This window comes from Fomitiporia mediterranea (genome assembly GCF_000271605.1).
Source record: "Fomitiporia mediterranea MF3/22 unplaced genomic scaffold FOMMEscaffold_3, whole genome shotgun sequence".
NCBI classification, from domain to species: Eukaryota; Fungi; Basidiomycota; class Agaricomycetes; order Hymenochaetales; family Hymenochaetaceae; genus Fomitiporia; species Fomitiporia mediterranea.
The window spans coordinates 2,585,752-2,600,187 of record NW_006760388.1 but is presented as its reverse complement, the minus strand read 5'-3'; the positions used below and the strand labels follow the sequence as shown (position 1 = coordinate 2,600,187).

Genomic DNA, 14,436 nt, shown 5'->3' with positions numbered 1-14,436 from the left:
CCCGTGCGTCTTCCCTCCTCCCTCCCTCCCCTTTTCTTCTTGGCATCCCCGCTCATTCATGTTCTCGATCTATCTATCTGTTCCTACTGTCTGTTCTACCCCTTACTAAATCTGTGAATCTGTGTGATGTTGATGGAGATGTATACAATGCAAATACGACTATCTGTCTATCTCTGTCCGTACCTTGTGTGCAAAGTATAGTTACAACTATTAAAAAAAATAGCTACAAGTAAAATGTAAGTGAGAGTTTCGACCTCCCTGTCCCTGTCCCCGCCGCCCCCCAACAAGCACGTCATATCATTTCATCGCTTTGCACCCACCCACCCGGCAGCCAGCAAAGTTTGTTGTGAACAGAAAAATGAAAATATTCTCGTGTCCAGACCTGTCCTGACTCATTTTCGTTTTTCGTCACCCAATTAGTATGGACTTTTTCCCAGTGAGAGACTCCGAGTCCAAGGCTCTGGGTGACGGTAAGGGACCTTTGTGAATCATGATGATGGCAGAGATATGCTTTGAAGATGGTGAATTTAATGTTTGTCTAAATTGGAATACTTGAAAATTGAGCAATATGCACATTGTGAACTATTTATTCCTTTGCCCTAACATGATCAGCAAGGGTTTCTCACTCCTTACTAGACGTTGAACTCAGAATTACACATATATCTCGTGCAACAATCTCATAATCTCATAACCTCATAGCAACTAAACAGATAAAAAGCAATGGGCCAATAACGCGCAATAAGACGCAATGACCCACAAAAGGCCAAATGGGTCATCCATACACGCGCACGAAGGTCTTCTTACAAGACATTCCTACCACAAAAGGAAAAACTCAATTACTCCCGTACCACATTCACGTATAGCGCGCCAAAACCAATTCATTTTCCCATAAGCTTCCCGCCGACGCAGCGTATCATACTTCCATCATTTGTTTACCCCGTACTCCTTCTCATGCTTCTTAAGGCTTCTTACGCCCTTTCCGCACGCACGCGAAGTAGCCCCGCTTGAGAATGAACACCAGTTGGTTTCTATTCTAATGTGTGACTCCTTATCCTCATCCCGAACATCCGTCTCACGAGAGTGTGAAGCCCGCATCCATTGTTGGTCTGGTCGCGTTCACTTTCGCTTGGGTTTGCGTGCATGTGGTCTGCGAGGGCGTGTGTGGTGGTAGTGTGGTAGTGGGGGAGGTCGGCGCTCGGCCACAATAATGGACACAAATGATGAGAGTGAGAGGATAACGAGAACTGAAGATGTCATAATACAGGTATTTGATAGAGAGTAAATATATGAAGAATGGAGAGGCGTGAATATAGACAAATGGACATGATAGGTAGATTTCCGTGAGAGTATGATACGTTACTGATAAACGACCGACCGCGTTTGTCCCTCTAGAAGTAAATGCTACATTACGAAACCCCCAACGCCTTTCAAGAAGACTGTATTGTTCACTATACAGTTCAGATATGTCAGGACATATCAATATTTCGAGGAGATAAAATTACTTACGAAGTCCCACAGCGTCCCAAAGCAGGGAATTCCAGCTTCTTTGCATCCCTCCATGAGCTCGGAGTTTCCGATGTAGTTCGAAGTAATAAACACCACTAGAAATTAATGGTTAGGCTCGGCGCTTCGCCCGAGTGAATTGCTCCGAACGCACCTTCTGCTCCGAAAGAATAAAACGCCTCTTTGAGAATCTTCATCGAGTCCGGGCGGCCACTAACAATAGAACATGAGAAAGAAGTCCCATCGAGAGTAGATTCGCCGATAATGCTTACCCTCGTACCTTGCTATCCCACAGAAGGTACCTGAAAGAAGATCGTTACAATCCTTCTGGCGCTCCAAAGAACAACTTATGCCTACCTTTCGGGTGGCATGTGTCGGTAAATCAGTCCAGAAATGGTTGGTCCAAATGTCTTCTCCTGGTCGCTGCCGATCCAAATCAAGTACCAATTAGGACTCTGGATGCATGTGGAAAGCGCTGCACCAATCCCCGTCCCAGTGCAAATACGGACCCCTCGCTTGTATAGGGTAGATGTGTTGGAGACACCTGCGAACTTTAGTTCTCGAGTCCACAGGGTCGCTGGAGGATCGTTTACGAGGCTGCGGGTAAAGTCGCCCTGGACACCACAGACCATATAATGATATTTCGCGTGTGTTCCCTCAGAAATGATTCCGAAAGCGTGGTATTCCATGATACATGACCGAGAAATACGGCCGAGTAAGCCCTGCTGCATACCACGCTTGAATCGGATGATAGCGACTTTGGGAGACGGAAGTTCGATGTCGACTGGTACTTCGCGAACACAGAACCAGGGAATTAAGACCCTACAAATAACCATTAATATCACAGAGAACAACTCGAATCGGATAACTTACAAGACAGTCATCCCGGAAATGAACCAGAAGTCTTGCTGTTTAGCAACGTGAATACCGCTGAGATTCCACGTTCGTGTGTTCGGATCATAGATATCACCGAGGATTGTAAACACCCAGCTGTTCAAGAAGAAATGAAGTCAATTTCCAGGCAGATAGACAATGTATAAGCTTCATATCCACATACGTGAAAACAATTCCGGTCCAACCAACGAAACGGTGATGACGCTCAAACACACTGGCCGATGATAAATAAGACGATCACGCGTTGGAAAGAAGAAAGCCGTGACTTACTTGTGATGGGTGTTTCGAACCCATGGGAAGGCACTCAACGCACTGATTGCGACTGCTAAGTTCGTGGCAACACCGGTAGCCAGAATGGAATCATGCATGACATCGTGTTGACGGAAAGTTTCAACGACATGGAGAGTTAGCCAAGCTAATCCAGACAATGCACAGCCGCTGTGAATTCCACCAAGATGCTGCAAGATTGTTAAGGGATTTATTTATAATTAGAGACCTCATGATTTCACGCACCTGGAGAACAGATGTGCAACCAAGTCTGAACCATAGCGGTGGCCATTTTGCGAAGAACGTGTTGACGAACCAATAAAGAATGCGGCCGAACACCTCATTCCGCATTAAGATGGCGAATAACAGATTTCCCAGAATAAGAGCACCAGGAAAACGGAGTGGATATTGCCAGCGCCCAGACGCAGCGAACCCGAGACCAATAGCGTTCACTGTGACAACGAAAGTGAAGAATTTTCTGCGGAACAGGGCATGTCAGGACCTAAACTAATTAGTGCATATATATTGAACATGTCCACGTACCTATACGTGTTGAACCAAAGCTTGAAGAGAATCCATTTCGAAACTTTCTTCCTTTTCTTCGGGGCAGGACGAGCGGGAGCGGGTGCTACAGTAACAGCTGCGGGTTTCTCCTTTTCCTTCTCCTTCGGGGGAGGGAAGAAGGTCGCATTTGCAAGGGCCTTCTTCTCATCCACTGGGTACGATGGCGCCTGTGAAGTGAAAGCAGGGACTACTGCACGTGTTCGCTGGTCATGGACGTCAATTAGGCCCCGCTCTGCGTCGTTGTATGCGGGCGCGCTTCCTTCTGTTAGCGTCTTAGAGGACATCTTGTGGAGAGTCGCTCTTGCAGGATGTGTGTCTGCTGGCAGGTTCGCGAGGGGATAGAGATGGGTTACTCCGATTCTTATACCCAATGCAAAAGCTTCTTCCTTATCCATTCACACAAACCTCCATTCCGTGAGAGCAGAGAGTGCGAGATCCAGAGTTCACTCCACGCGATGATTTGGGCCTCCTGTACCACGGCGCGAATGTCCAGAGAAAGAACACAGTGGAAAGCCTTCCCAAAGTACCGGTACCTAAAGCAACCGGATCCGACCTGGAATTAAGACTCCCTCGCCCGAGAGAAATTTGATATAGTGTGATATTCCGCGAACGTCAGCAATAAGTAAAAAAGACGAAATACCAAGAGAAGTTGCCTCTTGGACAGTATATTCTCGACTAGACTAGGATTCCATTCCTTGAACATGGCGACCAGCACATTGGCAATCCGGTAATGCATATTGTTTGTATTTACGAACGTAAAGTCAAGGGGTTGGGTCGAGATTACCCAGACATTTGATTGGTACATGATGCGAAGCGGCGGCTATAGGTGCACGTACCTCCTTTGGCAGATGTGTTCGGAGCATAACCGTAAGAGGGACGTAGGCTTCCACGCAGACTTGATTAGGAGAGAGCGGACACACATAGATCCCATAGCAGCACAGAGCGAACCAAGGACATGTTGCAGATATCCAAAAGACGAATCAGTACGTGAGATGGAAAGCGGTGCGTGTATTTTAAAATTGCGGCACGCTGACGTGCATGGGCTTGGCCGCCTTCCTGCCCTGGAGGAAACAACACACGGTCGGGTTCGTGAGAGCAGCTCATTGGTGGGCGCGGTGCGCTTGACAACCCCCGTTTTCTGCTCCACTAGCAGTATGATAACAGACACTTCTTGATGTGCAGTCGATAGAATGTTAAGAAACGATTAGACGATTGAGTCGGAGTGCTTGCGCTGGTTCATGACGGTGAGAGTACAAGAGCAGATTTAGGCTGTGTGACTTGCCAAATGTGGACGCGTCAAAAGGAACGAACCAAAGCCTTGAGTATCAAATCTGGGAGCGGGACACGCACCTCAGTTGCGGAACGAATACCTTGGTACTGGCTCGCTTATCGTTGCCGTCTCGCTTGCATCGCACATGGAGCTTGGGCTTCCCAGTCAACTGGGTTGTGCGGGGCATTGTTGCGCATGCCGAACCATCATGTTCTCACTAGATTCCGAAGATTGAACAGCACCCTAGACCTCCTAGGGCAATGTAAGCTCACATTCTAGACTTGTTGCTACAAATAATAATAACTATACACGGGTACTCATGAGTGCGAGAATGGCGTGCTCGAAGTATCATATGAATACACAAGATCGATACCTAACCGAGAACATTAAAGTGGATCGAGGACTGACTTGCACTGAAATATCGGTATCCAGTTATATGGTATCAATTTTCCTCCGTAAATTGTCGAAGATTGTTAAGGTGCCCGGAAACCTCTTCCTGGAATGCAGCCATGTCACTACTGCTTTTTAGGATCATCCGCACAGTCTCTTCCTTCAACCTGTCTACACGCTCCATCTGTTCCTGGTAACTAGCCAGTGATAACGCGTGGCGAGAATTAGCCTGCGAGAACATTATACAAGTCAAGCTGTACGTACGCGATCTGCAGTGCCTGTAATCGTGACTTTACTCCAACACCATTGGCGAGAGCCACAGTCCGTGCGTGTGCTAACTCCTTCTGAAGCCGTACTGCTTCGCCGTTGGTAACCATAGCTTCTTGTTGGGTTGCCTTCGTATGTCTATCAGTTCAGGAATTAGGAGGCACTGGGGAGAAAGACACGCACGACTCGGATAGCTTCAACCTCGTCCTGGATAGTCGTAGTTTTTCGATCAGTCTCAAAAATATCTTCCTCGATCCTATCAGTTTCAACGCCAACTTCGTCAAGTTCCTGTTCAACAGTAATGACTTCGTTCTCCGAGCGTTGGTGCTCTTGCCGAAGGTGCTGAGCAATGGCATCCAAAACAGGCTTGATATCATTCTTCAGATCCGCTCCCTTGCCGTTCATGCTGCGGCGCACAAGCTCTGCAGGATTCGATGACGCAAAGTTGATCTCCAAGCGAAGGTCTGTCTGTGGCAGTGGAGGTGGAGGAGTTGGAAAGAGACCTAGTCTGTCAAGAAAGTCCGTATATTCGTCGACTGCCTGCTCCACATTCTCGCTTCGTTTCGCCAATGCTACTTCTAATGAGCGCATATTGTTGCTTGTCTCCGCATTTTTCCTTCGCAGCTCTTCTAGACTTCGTGACAAAGTCTCCTGCTCGGAGTTCATATGAGCGACTTCCTCTGGTGTGAGGTTCTGCTCTCTGACGACAATCGCAAGGCGCTCCTGCTCCTCTCGCAGCTTCTGTAGGGTCGCGGCTTTCATTCCACCAAGGTCAGAACTCACACAACAGTGAACCGTACTAAATGCTTACTTTCTTTCGCAATGTCGCTCTCCTCCTTGCTGATAGCGTCAAGAACTCGCCTCTTTCGATTTTCGCAATGTGCTAGATACTCCTCATATTTCTTTTTATCCTTTTTCATGTTCACGTTCTGGATCTCTACATCTACAATGGGTGCCTTTTATTTACAACTCTTAGACATAAGTCGCTATACAGGCTGAAGGACGGTACATACCGGCTTCTCTGTCAAATTCTGGTACTCCTGTGATAGCGCTTGGAGCTCGGTATTCAGGGCTTCTAACTCAGCAAACACACTCTCGTTCTTACGAGCTAGGGCCGGAGTTAGACTATGTCCAAGGAATACAAGAATGAAGCTCACCATAGCGTTGATCGAGATACTGGTCTTGCTCACTAAAGTTGTCTTCCCCTGACAAGAATCTGCCATATGCATCACCGTAGTAATTGAATGCTAGGGCTCCGTGGTGATTCTCATCATCAAAGTTGTCCGGAACCTGCTCAACGTCTTGCAGAGTAGGATCGGCGCTGTCCAAATAAGCATACCTAGCCTAAATTAAAGAATATAAATTAGCCCTTTTCTCGGAAGACACTATGGTCAATCCCATGCCTTGGAGAGCTCTGTAAGCCAATGTAGCATGGCCAATAGCGAAGGCCAAGAGTGCATACTGGCCGGTGCGGCAAGCCATTTCTTGTCAATGCTATCGGCAAAGGGGTAATGAAGTGCCTTTAAGATTGGAATAACCTCATCCTCAAACTTCCTCCCCCTTTCTCCGAACGTCAGAGTTGGATCAAGAAGTCCAACGAGATGCTCGAAGATAGCACGAAAATCCTTTGCGGTTGGAGAAAGGAGCGTTTGACGTGAGATTGTGCTCTGGAACTGGCTTTCCTGTAGCCACGCAAAGATCGTGTTTCTCAGAGTCTGCTGATATGCTTTGTCGCGAATGTTTCTTGGATCCTTTTGAGAATGGCTGGCTAGGGGTGTTGCGGGAACCATGGACTGTCGTCCATTGCTCCACTGCGAACCGCCTCGTGCGCTACTACAAAACGAAAGGTAAACAATCTTGTTTATTAACGTAGAACGAACAGCACTCACCTGCGCATCGGAGTACGGCCAAATGAAGACGGGCCCGGCTTTGATGCGCTAGGAGGAACATTCAAGCTCTGAGATGGATACAACGAGTTCCGTGGAGCAGCCAGAAATTGTTGTGGTCCAGCGAATGACTGACGGAGGCGTGCAGCCGGTGTTGGTTTCTTTATTGTATAAGGTGCTGGAATCCCAGAAGCACCAGCCTGCCTATTCCCGAACGGATCTATGCTCGGGCGGATTGTCCGACGCGTTGATTCCATGGCAGAGTATGTTGCGCTCACGCGTCGTGATAGTCGTGGTTCAAGCAGGGATAAGTGACCGTGACAACTTGCGAAACAAACAACGCGTGACGACTCGCGTCGCACCAATTTAATTTTGCCCGTCATCCATCATCCATGCAGTTCCAAGTCATTCTTTAATACCCCATCACACAGAGCATACTTGTATAATTTGCATTGCAATGTCCACACTGCGACAGTTATTCGACGGGGCCATCACTGCTGAACTGCCAGATGCCCTTGTTGATGCCTCGTAGGTCTCTCTTTGAGGTAGTTGTCGTTTACATCTATTGACGAGCTCTTAGAACTGTAAGACAAGTTCCCGATACCCAAGAAGTCTTCTTCTCCCCAACTTCCGATGTCAGCTATATCATTGAAATACTACAAAGAGTCGAACCCGATGATCCAACTGAAGCTGCCAAGTTAGTTTCTAACCAAGGTTAATTTCTGAAAAGTGACACTGGTGCCTCTCAGGTTCCACTTTGATTCACTAGCCCATGATAACGATGCGCTATCCAGCTCAGTATCGAGCGTCATTGTTCCAGATGACTATAAGCCAGATGCTCCAGGAACTCCATCTCCGATCCTCCTCGATGGCTCTCAAAAGGTTACGAAATTCAATCGGCAGACACCTGATGACGTGCGCATCTTGCTTGCTGTTTATAGGGTCGCAAGTAAAGGCGTTGACATCGTTCTGAGCGCGAATCTCCCAATCGCAAAGGAGACTGGTGGTGGCCTTACAGAAGCAGACTTCAATATCGCGAATGATGCATTTCTGAACGCTGCTAGATCACTAAAGATTATCGACTTTGGCCTGTTCAATTGAGAATCTACAAGGCAGGCTTCTTTAATTATCCCCATCATTTCATTCATTTTAATGAACATATAAATCATTGAATAGGACATTCCGCTCAAGGCAGAGCAATTAAACTTGAATCGGCGGACTTAATATTGCGAGACGACAACTTTAGAAGCTCATCGACCTTGAGCTCCAGCCACACTCCACTACTTATTTCGTTCCGCGGCATTCCCTGACCGTCTTTACTTGCGTTCACATCATTGTGGTACACCGCAATAGAAATCAGGCCTTCATTGCGTTCTTTTCGTGTCTAAAGCGCGTCCTCCAGCCCTTCATGGAGGCCGATTGTCGTGAGTGTATAACACTCCTTCCAAAGGACCTTATTCACACGACACTCTTCTTCCTCAAAGTTCGTCCCCATCCATACATGAAATATTCATTCCATATCGGCACCGTGAAGGTGGTGCCAACAGGCCGGACACTTGGCGAGTCGTGGGGACTTTCCCAGCAGAGACCACGCTTCGATTCCATATTCATTTGTTCTCCGAATTCTTCCACCCTGTTCCTACGTTTGTCGCCGCTGCGAAACAAGTCAATGCCAAGTGCCTAATGGGGAACGATTTTCTAGGACATCGATTTGTCTAGAACAAAATTATATATGAAGATTCGGTTCATTAATGACCATTTTCTCAAGTCATGAACTTCCCGCATATCGACTTCCGCCGATGAGTTGGCCCGGTAATTTCTGCTACGGCCCTGCGGAGTGCACCGGAGCCGTACTTTCTTACCACAGGCCAATATACAAGAGTATCTTGCAAGTGGCATGGAGTCTGTAAATGTGCGGTCGTTCGACCTTACCGGCTCATTCAAATTGGTGTACTCATTGATGGGAGAAAAAAGCTGATCGAAGAAAGATAATTCAGTCTGCAGTTGTAGCTCCGAGGCATTGTAAATCAGGCCAATTCAGACCATTTTCACTTCTCCCGTTTCATACGCATCTTCGAAAGTGGCCAAGCCAAAGACAAACCGTTCACAAACTTGACCTCCTTCAAACTGAGACTGGGGCATTTCTCCTTGAGGCATATCGAGAAATATCTCCTTGGTCTAGTTGTGCTGCAGTGAGTAGATAAGCTCATAGCCGGTTCAATACTGTATCCTTACTTTACCTTCCACTGGTTTTCATCTCTCATTCCCAAGATGTTCTAGTTGTCCACTGATGTCTCGAAAATGGTCTGATATGAATGACACAAGCAGCTCGTCATGATGTTCTAGCTTGTCAAAGCAAACAATCGCCCGCATTAATCGGATCGGCCATGCATCACGATCCTATGGTAGTGTCACTCCTTTCCGCAGCATTGGCTCGCGGCACACCGTACAATACCCTGGTAGCTTTCATCAACTACTCCTGGCAGGCTTAGTCCCCATCAAAGTATCCAAAGTAATCCCGGCACAGTGGAAGTCCCGTGCTGCGATTTTAACGCAGCAGCATTCGTGATTCATCTTTCCTTCGTGATTCATCTTTCCTGGCATGTTTTACTCAAGAGCCCTTTTTATACCCCAACTTCATCGTTGTTAGGACAGGCATTCCTGATCGTCCCCCGAGGTATGTCCTCCGACTTTCTCGCGTCTCGCACTGTCGTACGATTCACCCATTCTCCTCGTTCATCTCGTGATTGTGCGCCAAGCTCTACCTTTGCTTCTTGAGCAAGTGCACGCCCGTTCAACGAGGAAAGAAGGCTGGCGGGTAAGATGCTTACGACCGATAGGTAGATGTAATGCAACGACTCTGAATGGATGGGTAGTAAGCATATATCAGAGCGGATTATTCATAATTAGTACATCCTCGCACAGCTGTCAACGAATGACTGCACTGCGCATTTGTCGATACAGGGCACCTGAGTCTACTGATACAGCAATCCTACACAGAATAAGACAGCGAAAGAAGCGACTTGAATGCATAGAAGTACGATGCTTGGGTCATGATAAACGAAACGAGGGAATAAATCAGGCATGCAAATGGGCATTAGTTCTTCTCTTTACCGCTGTCTTCAGCAGCAGCGGCTTCGCCCTCTGGATCTTCGTCAATGCGCTCTCGTACACCAGCACTTACGCTGGAGTCAGTCTGCCCAGCAGCGTTGGCTTTCGCACTCTTCTTGCGCTTTGCAGATTCCTTGAGTTTCTCCCAACGTTCTCTGAACTTCGCAATCATCGCTTTCTGCAAGTTGAAGGAGGGATGTAAGTGGACATTACTTTCTACACGGTATCGGATGAACAGTCGTCGGGAGACGATAACTTACTTGCTTCTCGTTCTCCACGCGTACAACACGAAGTTCCTCCTCTAGTTCTCTAATCCTGCGTAAGAGCGGTGCATCTCTATCCCGGCCGCCTGCGCCAGCAGGTTGAGGCAAATTTAAGTTAGAACCCGGACTGGGACTTCCGAGATTTGCCATTGAGTGCATGGAGGGGACAGCAAAGGATGTTGAGGCTGCCATTGCTCGTTGTGCCTTTAGTGAAAGAATCCCACACGGTCGAATCAGTGTCAGTAAGCCGAGGATAGTCAAGTGCAACGTACCTCTTTCCGAGCGAGCATGATGTTGTCGCGTAGGTGCTGATCTTGCTCATTTCTTAGCGTAATTTGCCGTCGTACTGCACCCATTTGTTTCTCCATATTTTCAAGTTTCAGCTTAAGTTCTGCATTCTCCTTCTTCAGTTTCGTAGATGAGGACAAGTCGGAAGATGAAGTTGATGGTATGAAACAAAAATCATCAAGTGAATCATAGTCTAGAACATTCAGAAAACATTCGTTAATTCTCGAACATTTTGTTAGTGGAGCACGACACACCGTCATCGTCTAGTTCAAACTCATCGGTCTTCGACAATTGAACCGATTTCGCGCTCTCGGCCCTTTTCTGGTGATCTTTGTTTGGCATTCCATTTGTTCTGCGCACACTTGGGATGGAAGTATTAACCGCCTCGTTATTCCCAGATTCTGATTGAGTCGAGGCCGTGCGGCTTTCGACGGCGTCCAGCGCAGCCATGGCGGCTGTTTGGAAAGACATAGGCTGAGACAGATTGTACATTATCTCGCCAGTAACCTTCCAAAATAAATCGAATGGCGAGTCTTCTCCGTTATTATCAGACTTATTCCCGCGAATAATTATAATGTTTCACCAAAAATAAGAAAATGAGACAAATAACAATTAAAGAAGGTGGCGAATCACCTGTTGGTTCAAGACCATAAACGATTCATCGAATGTCGTTGCAGACGATTCGAGGCTTCTGGCTCGAGGTGGAACATGCAAGCCCGAGCCAGGATTGGACGATGTTTCGTTGTCGTTGCTCTTGGCTGCCCCACGGGGAGAGTGGCTGACTTGCGGTAATGACGGGTCTTTACCTTCTTCCCTAAGCTTCGCTATACGGCGCTGTAGGTCCTTTCCGACGGAATAATAATGCGTACACAGCTTTCGCAAAGTTCCTTTTGTCTGGAGTAGCAGAACAGGAATCAAGCCCAGACGTCATTGCAGTTTCACTTTAGCACCACAGGAGTTTCCACACATCAACAATTAGATAGACTTACGTGCTCGTCTGTTGACTGGTTCGCGCATGTCTGAAATGCCTCCGCGGCTTTGTAGTATTCCTCCGCTGCTGGAATGAGCAAACCCCGTGAATAGTATTCGGAAGCGCTGTTTGCATGCTCGTGACCCTGTCGAGACAGTTTGCATAGAGCAATAGACTTAGTGAACTGAACTCCGAGAGAAAGCTACAAAATCCATGCCGCTTACTTGGTCAAGCATCGATATTGACCCAGACATTGTGTACACTACACGAGAGGATGTGATAAGTTCGATGAGCGTAGGAGTACGCCTGTACACCACGCATTTGATGCACTCGCTCCGCGTCTTCTGAAGTGTCTCATTTTGGACAATAACCGATCGGCGGATCGACAGCCGGGACGATGCCGTGTCTGGACCTTCACTGCTCGAACAGCCTCCTTACAACTAATTGTTAACTAACTCCTCTCTGCCGAGACATATTCCTCAAGAAAATGTATAAAATACCACCACTTGTAGCAGCTAAAATTCAACAAACTCGCATCATCAACTCTATTCACTCTACAAACTATAACAACCACTCTACAACTCACTTCTCGTCCTCAAATGATTAACATGATGGACTTTCTTGCCCCCACCGAGAAGACGGAGTTCGCAGGCAAGATTTCTGCTCAGGTTTGTAGTTAATCATCCTGTTACATTCTTCTGTCTAACTAATCGCGACTACTCAAGGAATCACAGAGGCTGAGAGAATCCATGGGATTTCGCTTCAGAGATAGCACAGGCTATTACGTCCCGTCGTCCGTTAAACGACAGCACACGAAGACCGCCTACCGTAACTCTTGTGAGTTAAAAAGCAAACGATAATATCTTTAAAATTTCCTAATTTTCCTTAATTCTTAGATCCTCCGAGCAAAGGTGAACGTGAGGCATACGATAACTACCATGAACTTCCCGAGCCTCAAGCACGCCGCGCTAGTGGCGCAGGCCCGGCGGTCCACTTCGGCCGTCCCGTGCGTTCTACCTGAAACACAGCATAGCATAATATACTGACGTTTCATTACAGAGAGCCGTCAGTGACCCACTTCCTTTGAAGTCTATACTGCGCAAGGAGCCGCAGCAGTTCGTCGGTGTAAGTCTTATACGATCATCACCTCTAGCTCAATGTCTTACGCATTCGCACAACAGCGTCGTCGCAGACCCCAGTCTTTACCTCCTAGCAGGCGCATCCGCTGGGGACCTGACGAATCCCACGCATTCTTCAGACAGGAAGAGCCTCTGACGATTGGGCAACGACTCATCATGATGCGCCTTCACGAAACCGGCATGCCATGCAAGCCCGAACATTCGTGTGCTTCGCCCATCACCATTCAAAAGACCGAGGCAGCGCATCAATGCCCAGAACCAGTTGCGCTCGCTCGTAATGCTGAGCTTAACGTCAAACCCATGCGTGCGGAGGTGCAAGGGACCAACGCTGCTGGTCAACTTCCGGGGCCAGTTCCCCTCATTCGTAACGCCCAGTTCAACCTAGAGCACATGCGTGAGGAGGATATCCTCCCAGAGCCAGTTCCCCTCATCCGTAACGCTCGACTGAACGCTAAGCACACGCGTGAGGAGATCCTCCCAGAGCCAGTTCCCCTCAAGCGTAACGCCCAGGTTCCCGCAAAGCTCAGGCGTCCGTCGGTTGTGGACGATGATTACTTCGGGGACTACGCATCGTACCTTCAACCCAAGCGCCGTGTTAACAACGGCAACAACGCTGCATACCGCGCCATAAACACAAGGGACCCCGAGTTCCGTCAGTCTTCTCAGATCCGCCCTGTGCCAGAGTTGCGCGTACCAGTACCTCGTTCAGAGGTTCGCCGTGACTCCCGCCCGACGGAACCGGTTCGCATCCCTCAGCAGAAAGTTCGTCGTGGCTCTTGCCCGTGCCCCCGCCACCAGGTTGATGAGGCATCCCCTGCCTCGTCGTCTTCGAAGCACTCTTCGCTTGCATCTGAAAAGACGCTTTATGAACATGAGCACGAAGTCGCTTGGGCACCGGCTCCCTCCGTTATGCTCGCCAAGTCTCAGAGGCGCAGCCGTTCGATGAGGGACAACGACCGTCCTGTGGTCTACATCCCCGCGGATGAGAGCCACCTGCACCGCTCAGACGCTCTCCACAGGATGCCCACTCACCAGAAGGTTTGTTATTTCCGCTCATAAGCAGTTGAGACATCGTGCTAATTATTTAATTTCCTCAGGTTTTCCGTAACCTCGCAAAGATGTTCGACTAGAACCATATTTCCCCTTCAAACCTTTGTTTTTCTCATTCATTTTCTTTTCTTTTCTACGAGCTCATGGACTCTTTTGCACTCCTCCCCACTCAATTACAATAACCCGTTCATGTCTCACACGATTTCATGTTGTCTCATTTTGATTCCAGCTCATGGACATTACGCAATATTCCCTTTTTGATCATGTCGCATATCTTCCGTGTGTCCTGAAGAGCTTATGGACTCTAGACTCTGCATCCGCATATTTTGATACCTCGAACAATTACCAAAGTTTTACATTTGTCATAATTTTCACGCATTGAATCACACCTCATGTCTCAAATCAAATAAACCATCACTTTTATCTCCTAAATCGTGCTTAAGCCCGCTCGCTGTAACTATTCTCGATCATAATATCCAATCAGTTCATTGTCTCAGATCCGTATTTCCTTTGTACAAAAACTGTAAGCTATTTTTACATAATCAGTCATCAGGCAAGATACTTGAAGATAAAT

The 14,436-nt window shown here is 47.7% G+C and overlaps 6 protein-coding genes across 6 annotated transcripts; 3 read left to right on the top strand and 3 right to left on the bottom strand.

Annotated features, from left to right (window-relative positions):
- Window positions 1-1,476: 1,476 nt before the first annotated feature.
- Window positions 1,477-3,512, bottom strand: FOMMEDRAFT_104407 (uncharacterized protein; the record flags this gene model as incomplete). Its single annotated transcript, XM_007264085.1, has 9 exons — window positions 1,477-1,601; window positions 1,658-1,716; window positions 1,776-1,805; window positions 1,861-2,325; window positions 2,377-2,493; window positions 2,561-2,611; window positions 2,668-2,855; window positions 2,911-3,142; window positions 3,208-3,512. 9 exons carry the CDS (start codon window positions 3,510-3,512, stop codon window positions 1,477-1,479), a joined length of 1,572 nt encoding a protein of 523 aa, XP_007264147.1.
- Window positions 3,513-4,804: 1,292 nt separating this feature from the next.
- On the bottom strand, window positions 4,805-7,298 carry FOMMEDRAFT_145334 (uncharacterized protein; the record flags this gene model as incomplete). Its single annotated transcript, XM_007264084.1, has 8 exons — window positions 4,805-5,085; window positions 5,153-5,283; window positions 5,339-5,910; window positions 5,967-6,111; window positions 6,169-6,263; window positions 6,313-6,499; window positions 6,559-6,988; window positions 7,045-7,298. 8 exons carry the CDS (start codon window positions 7,296-7,298, stop codon window positions 4,941-4,943), a joined length of 1,959 nt encoding a protein of 652 aa, XP_007264146.1. The 3' UTR covers window positions 4,805-4,940.
- Window positions 7,299-7,498: 200 nt separating this feature from the next.
- Window positions 7,499-8,142, top strand: FOMMEDRAFT_79615 (Mog1p/PsbP-like protein; the record flags this gene model as incomplete). The annotated part of the gene is made up of 3 exons (XM_007264083.1): window positions 7,499-7,569; window positions 7,622-7,738; window positions 7,791-8,142. The coding sequence occupies 3 exons, from the start codon at window positions 7,499-7,501 to the stop codon at window positions 8,140-8,142; spliced, it is 540 nt and encodes a 179-aa protein (XP_007264145.1).
- Window positions 8,143-8,449: 307 nt separating this feature from the next.
- FOMMEDRAFT_153349 (uncharacterized protein) lies at window positions 8,450-8,951 on the top strand (the record flags this gene model as incomplete). The annotated part of the gene is made up of 2 exons (XM_007264082.1): window positions 8,450-8,706; window positions 8,780-8,951. The coding sequence occupies 2 exons, from the start codon at window positions 8,450-8,452 to the stop codon at window positions 8,949-8,951; spliced, it is 429 nt and encodes a 142-aa protein (XP_007264144.1).
- Window positions 8,952-9,919: 968 nt separating this feature from the next.
- FOMMEDRAFT_18216 (uncharacterized protein) lies at window positions 9,920-11,924 on the bottom strand. Its single transcript, XM_007264081.1, has 7 exons — window positions 11,898-11,924; window positions 11,693-11,818; window positions 11,337-11,597; window positions 10,958-11,255; window positions 10,688-10,896; window positions 10,413-10,619; window positions 9,920-10,330 (listed from the first exon to the last, which is right to left on the bottom strand). The coding sequence occupies exons 1-7, from the start codon at window positions 11,907-11,909 to the stop codon at window positions 10,139-10,141; spliced, it is 1,305 nt and encodes a 434-aa protein (XP_007264143.1). The 5' UTR covers window positions 11,910-11,924; the 3' UTR covers window positions 9,920-10,138.
- Window positions 11,925-12,281: 357 nt separating this feature from the next.
- On the top strand, window positions 12,282-14,049 carry FOMMEDRAFT_145331 (uncharacterized protein; the record flags this gene model as incomplete). The annotated part of the gene is made up of 6 exons (XM_007264080.1): window positions 12,282-12,341; window positions 12,399-12,510; window positions 12,570-12,679; window positions 12,733-12,798; window positions 12,855-13,850; window positions 13,910-14,049. 6 exons carry the CDS (start codon window positions 12,282-12,284, stop codon window positions 13,940-13,942), a joined length of 1,377 nt encoding a protein of 458 aa, XP_007264142.1. The 3' UTR covers window positions 13,943-14,049.
- Window positions 14,050-14,436: the final 387 nt, after the last annotated feature.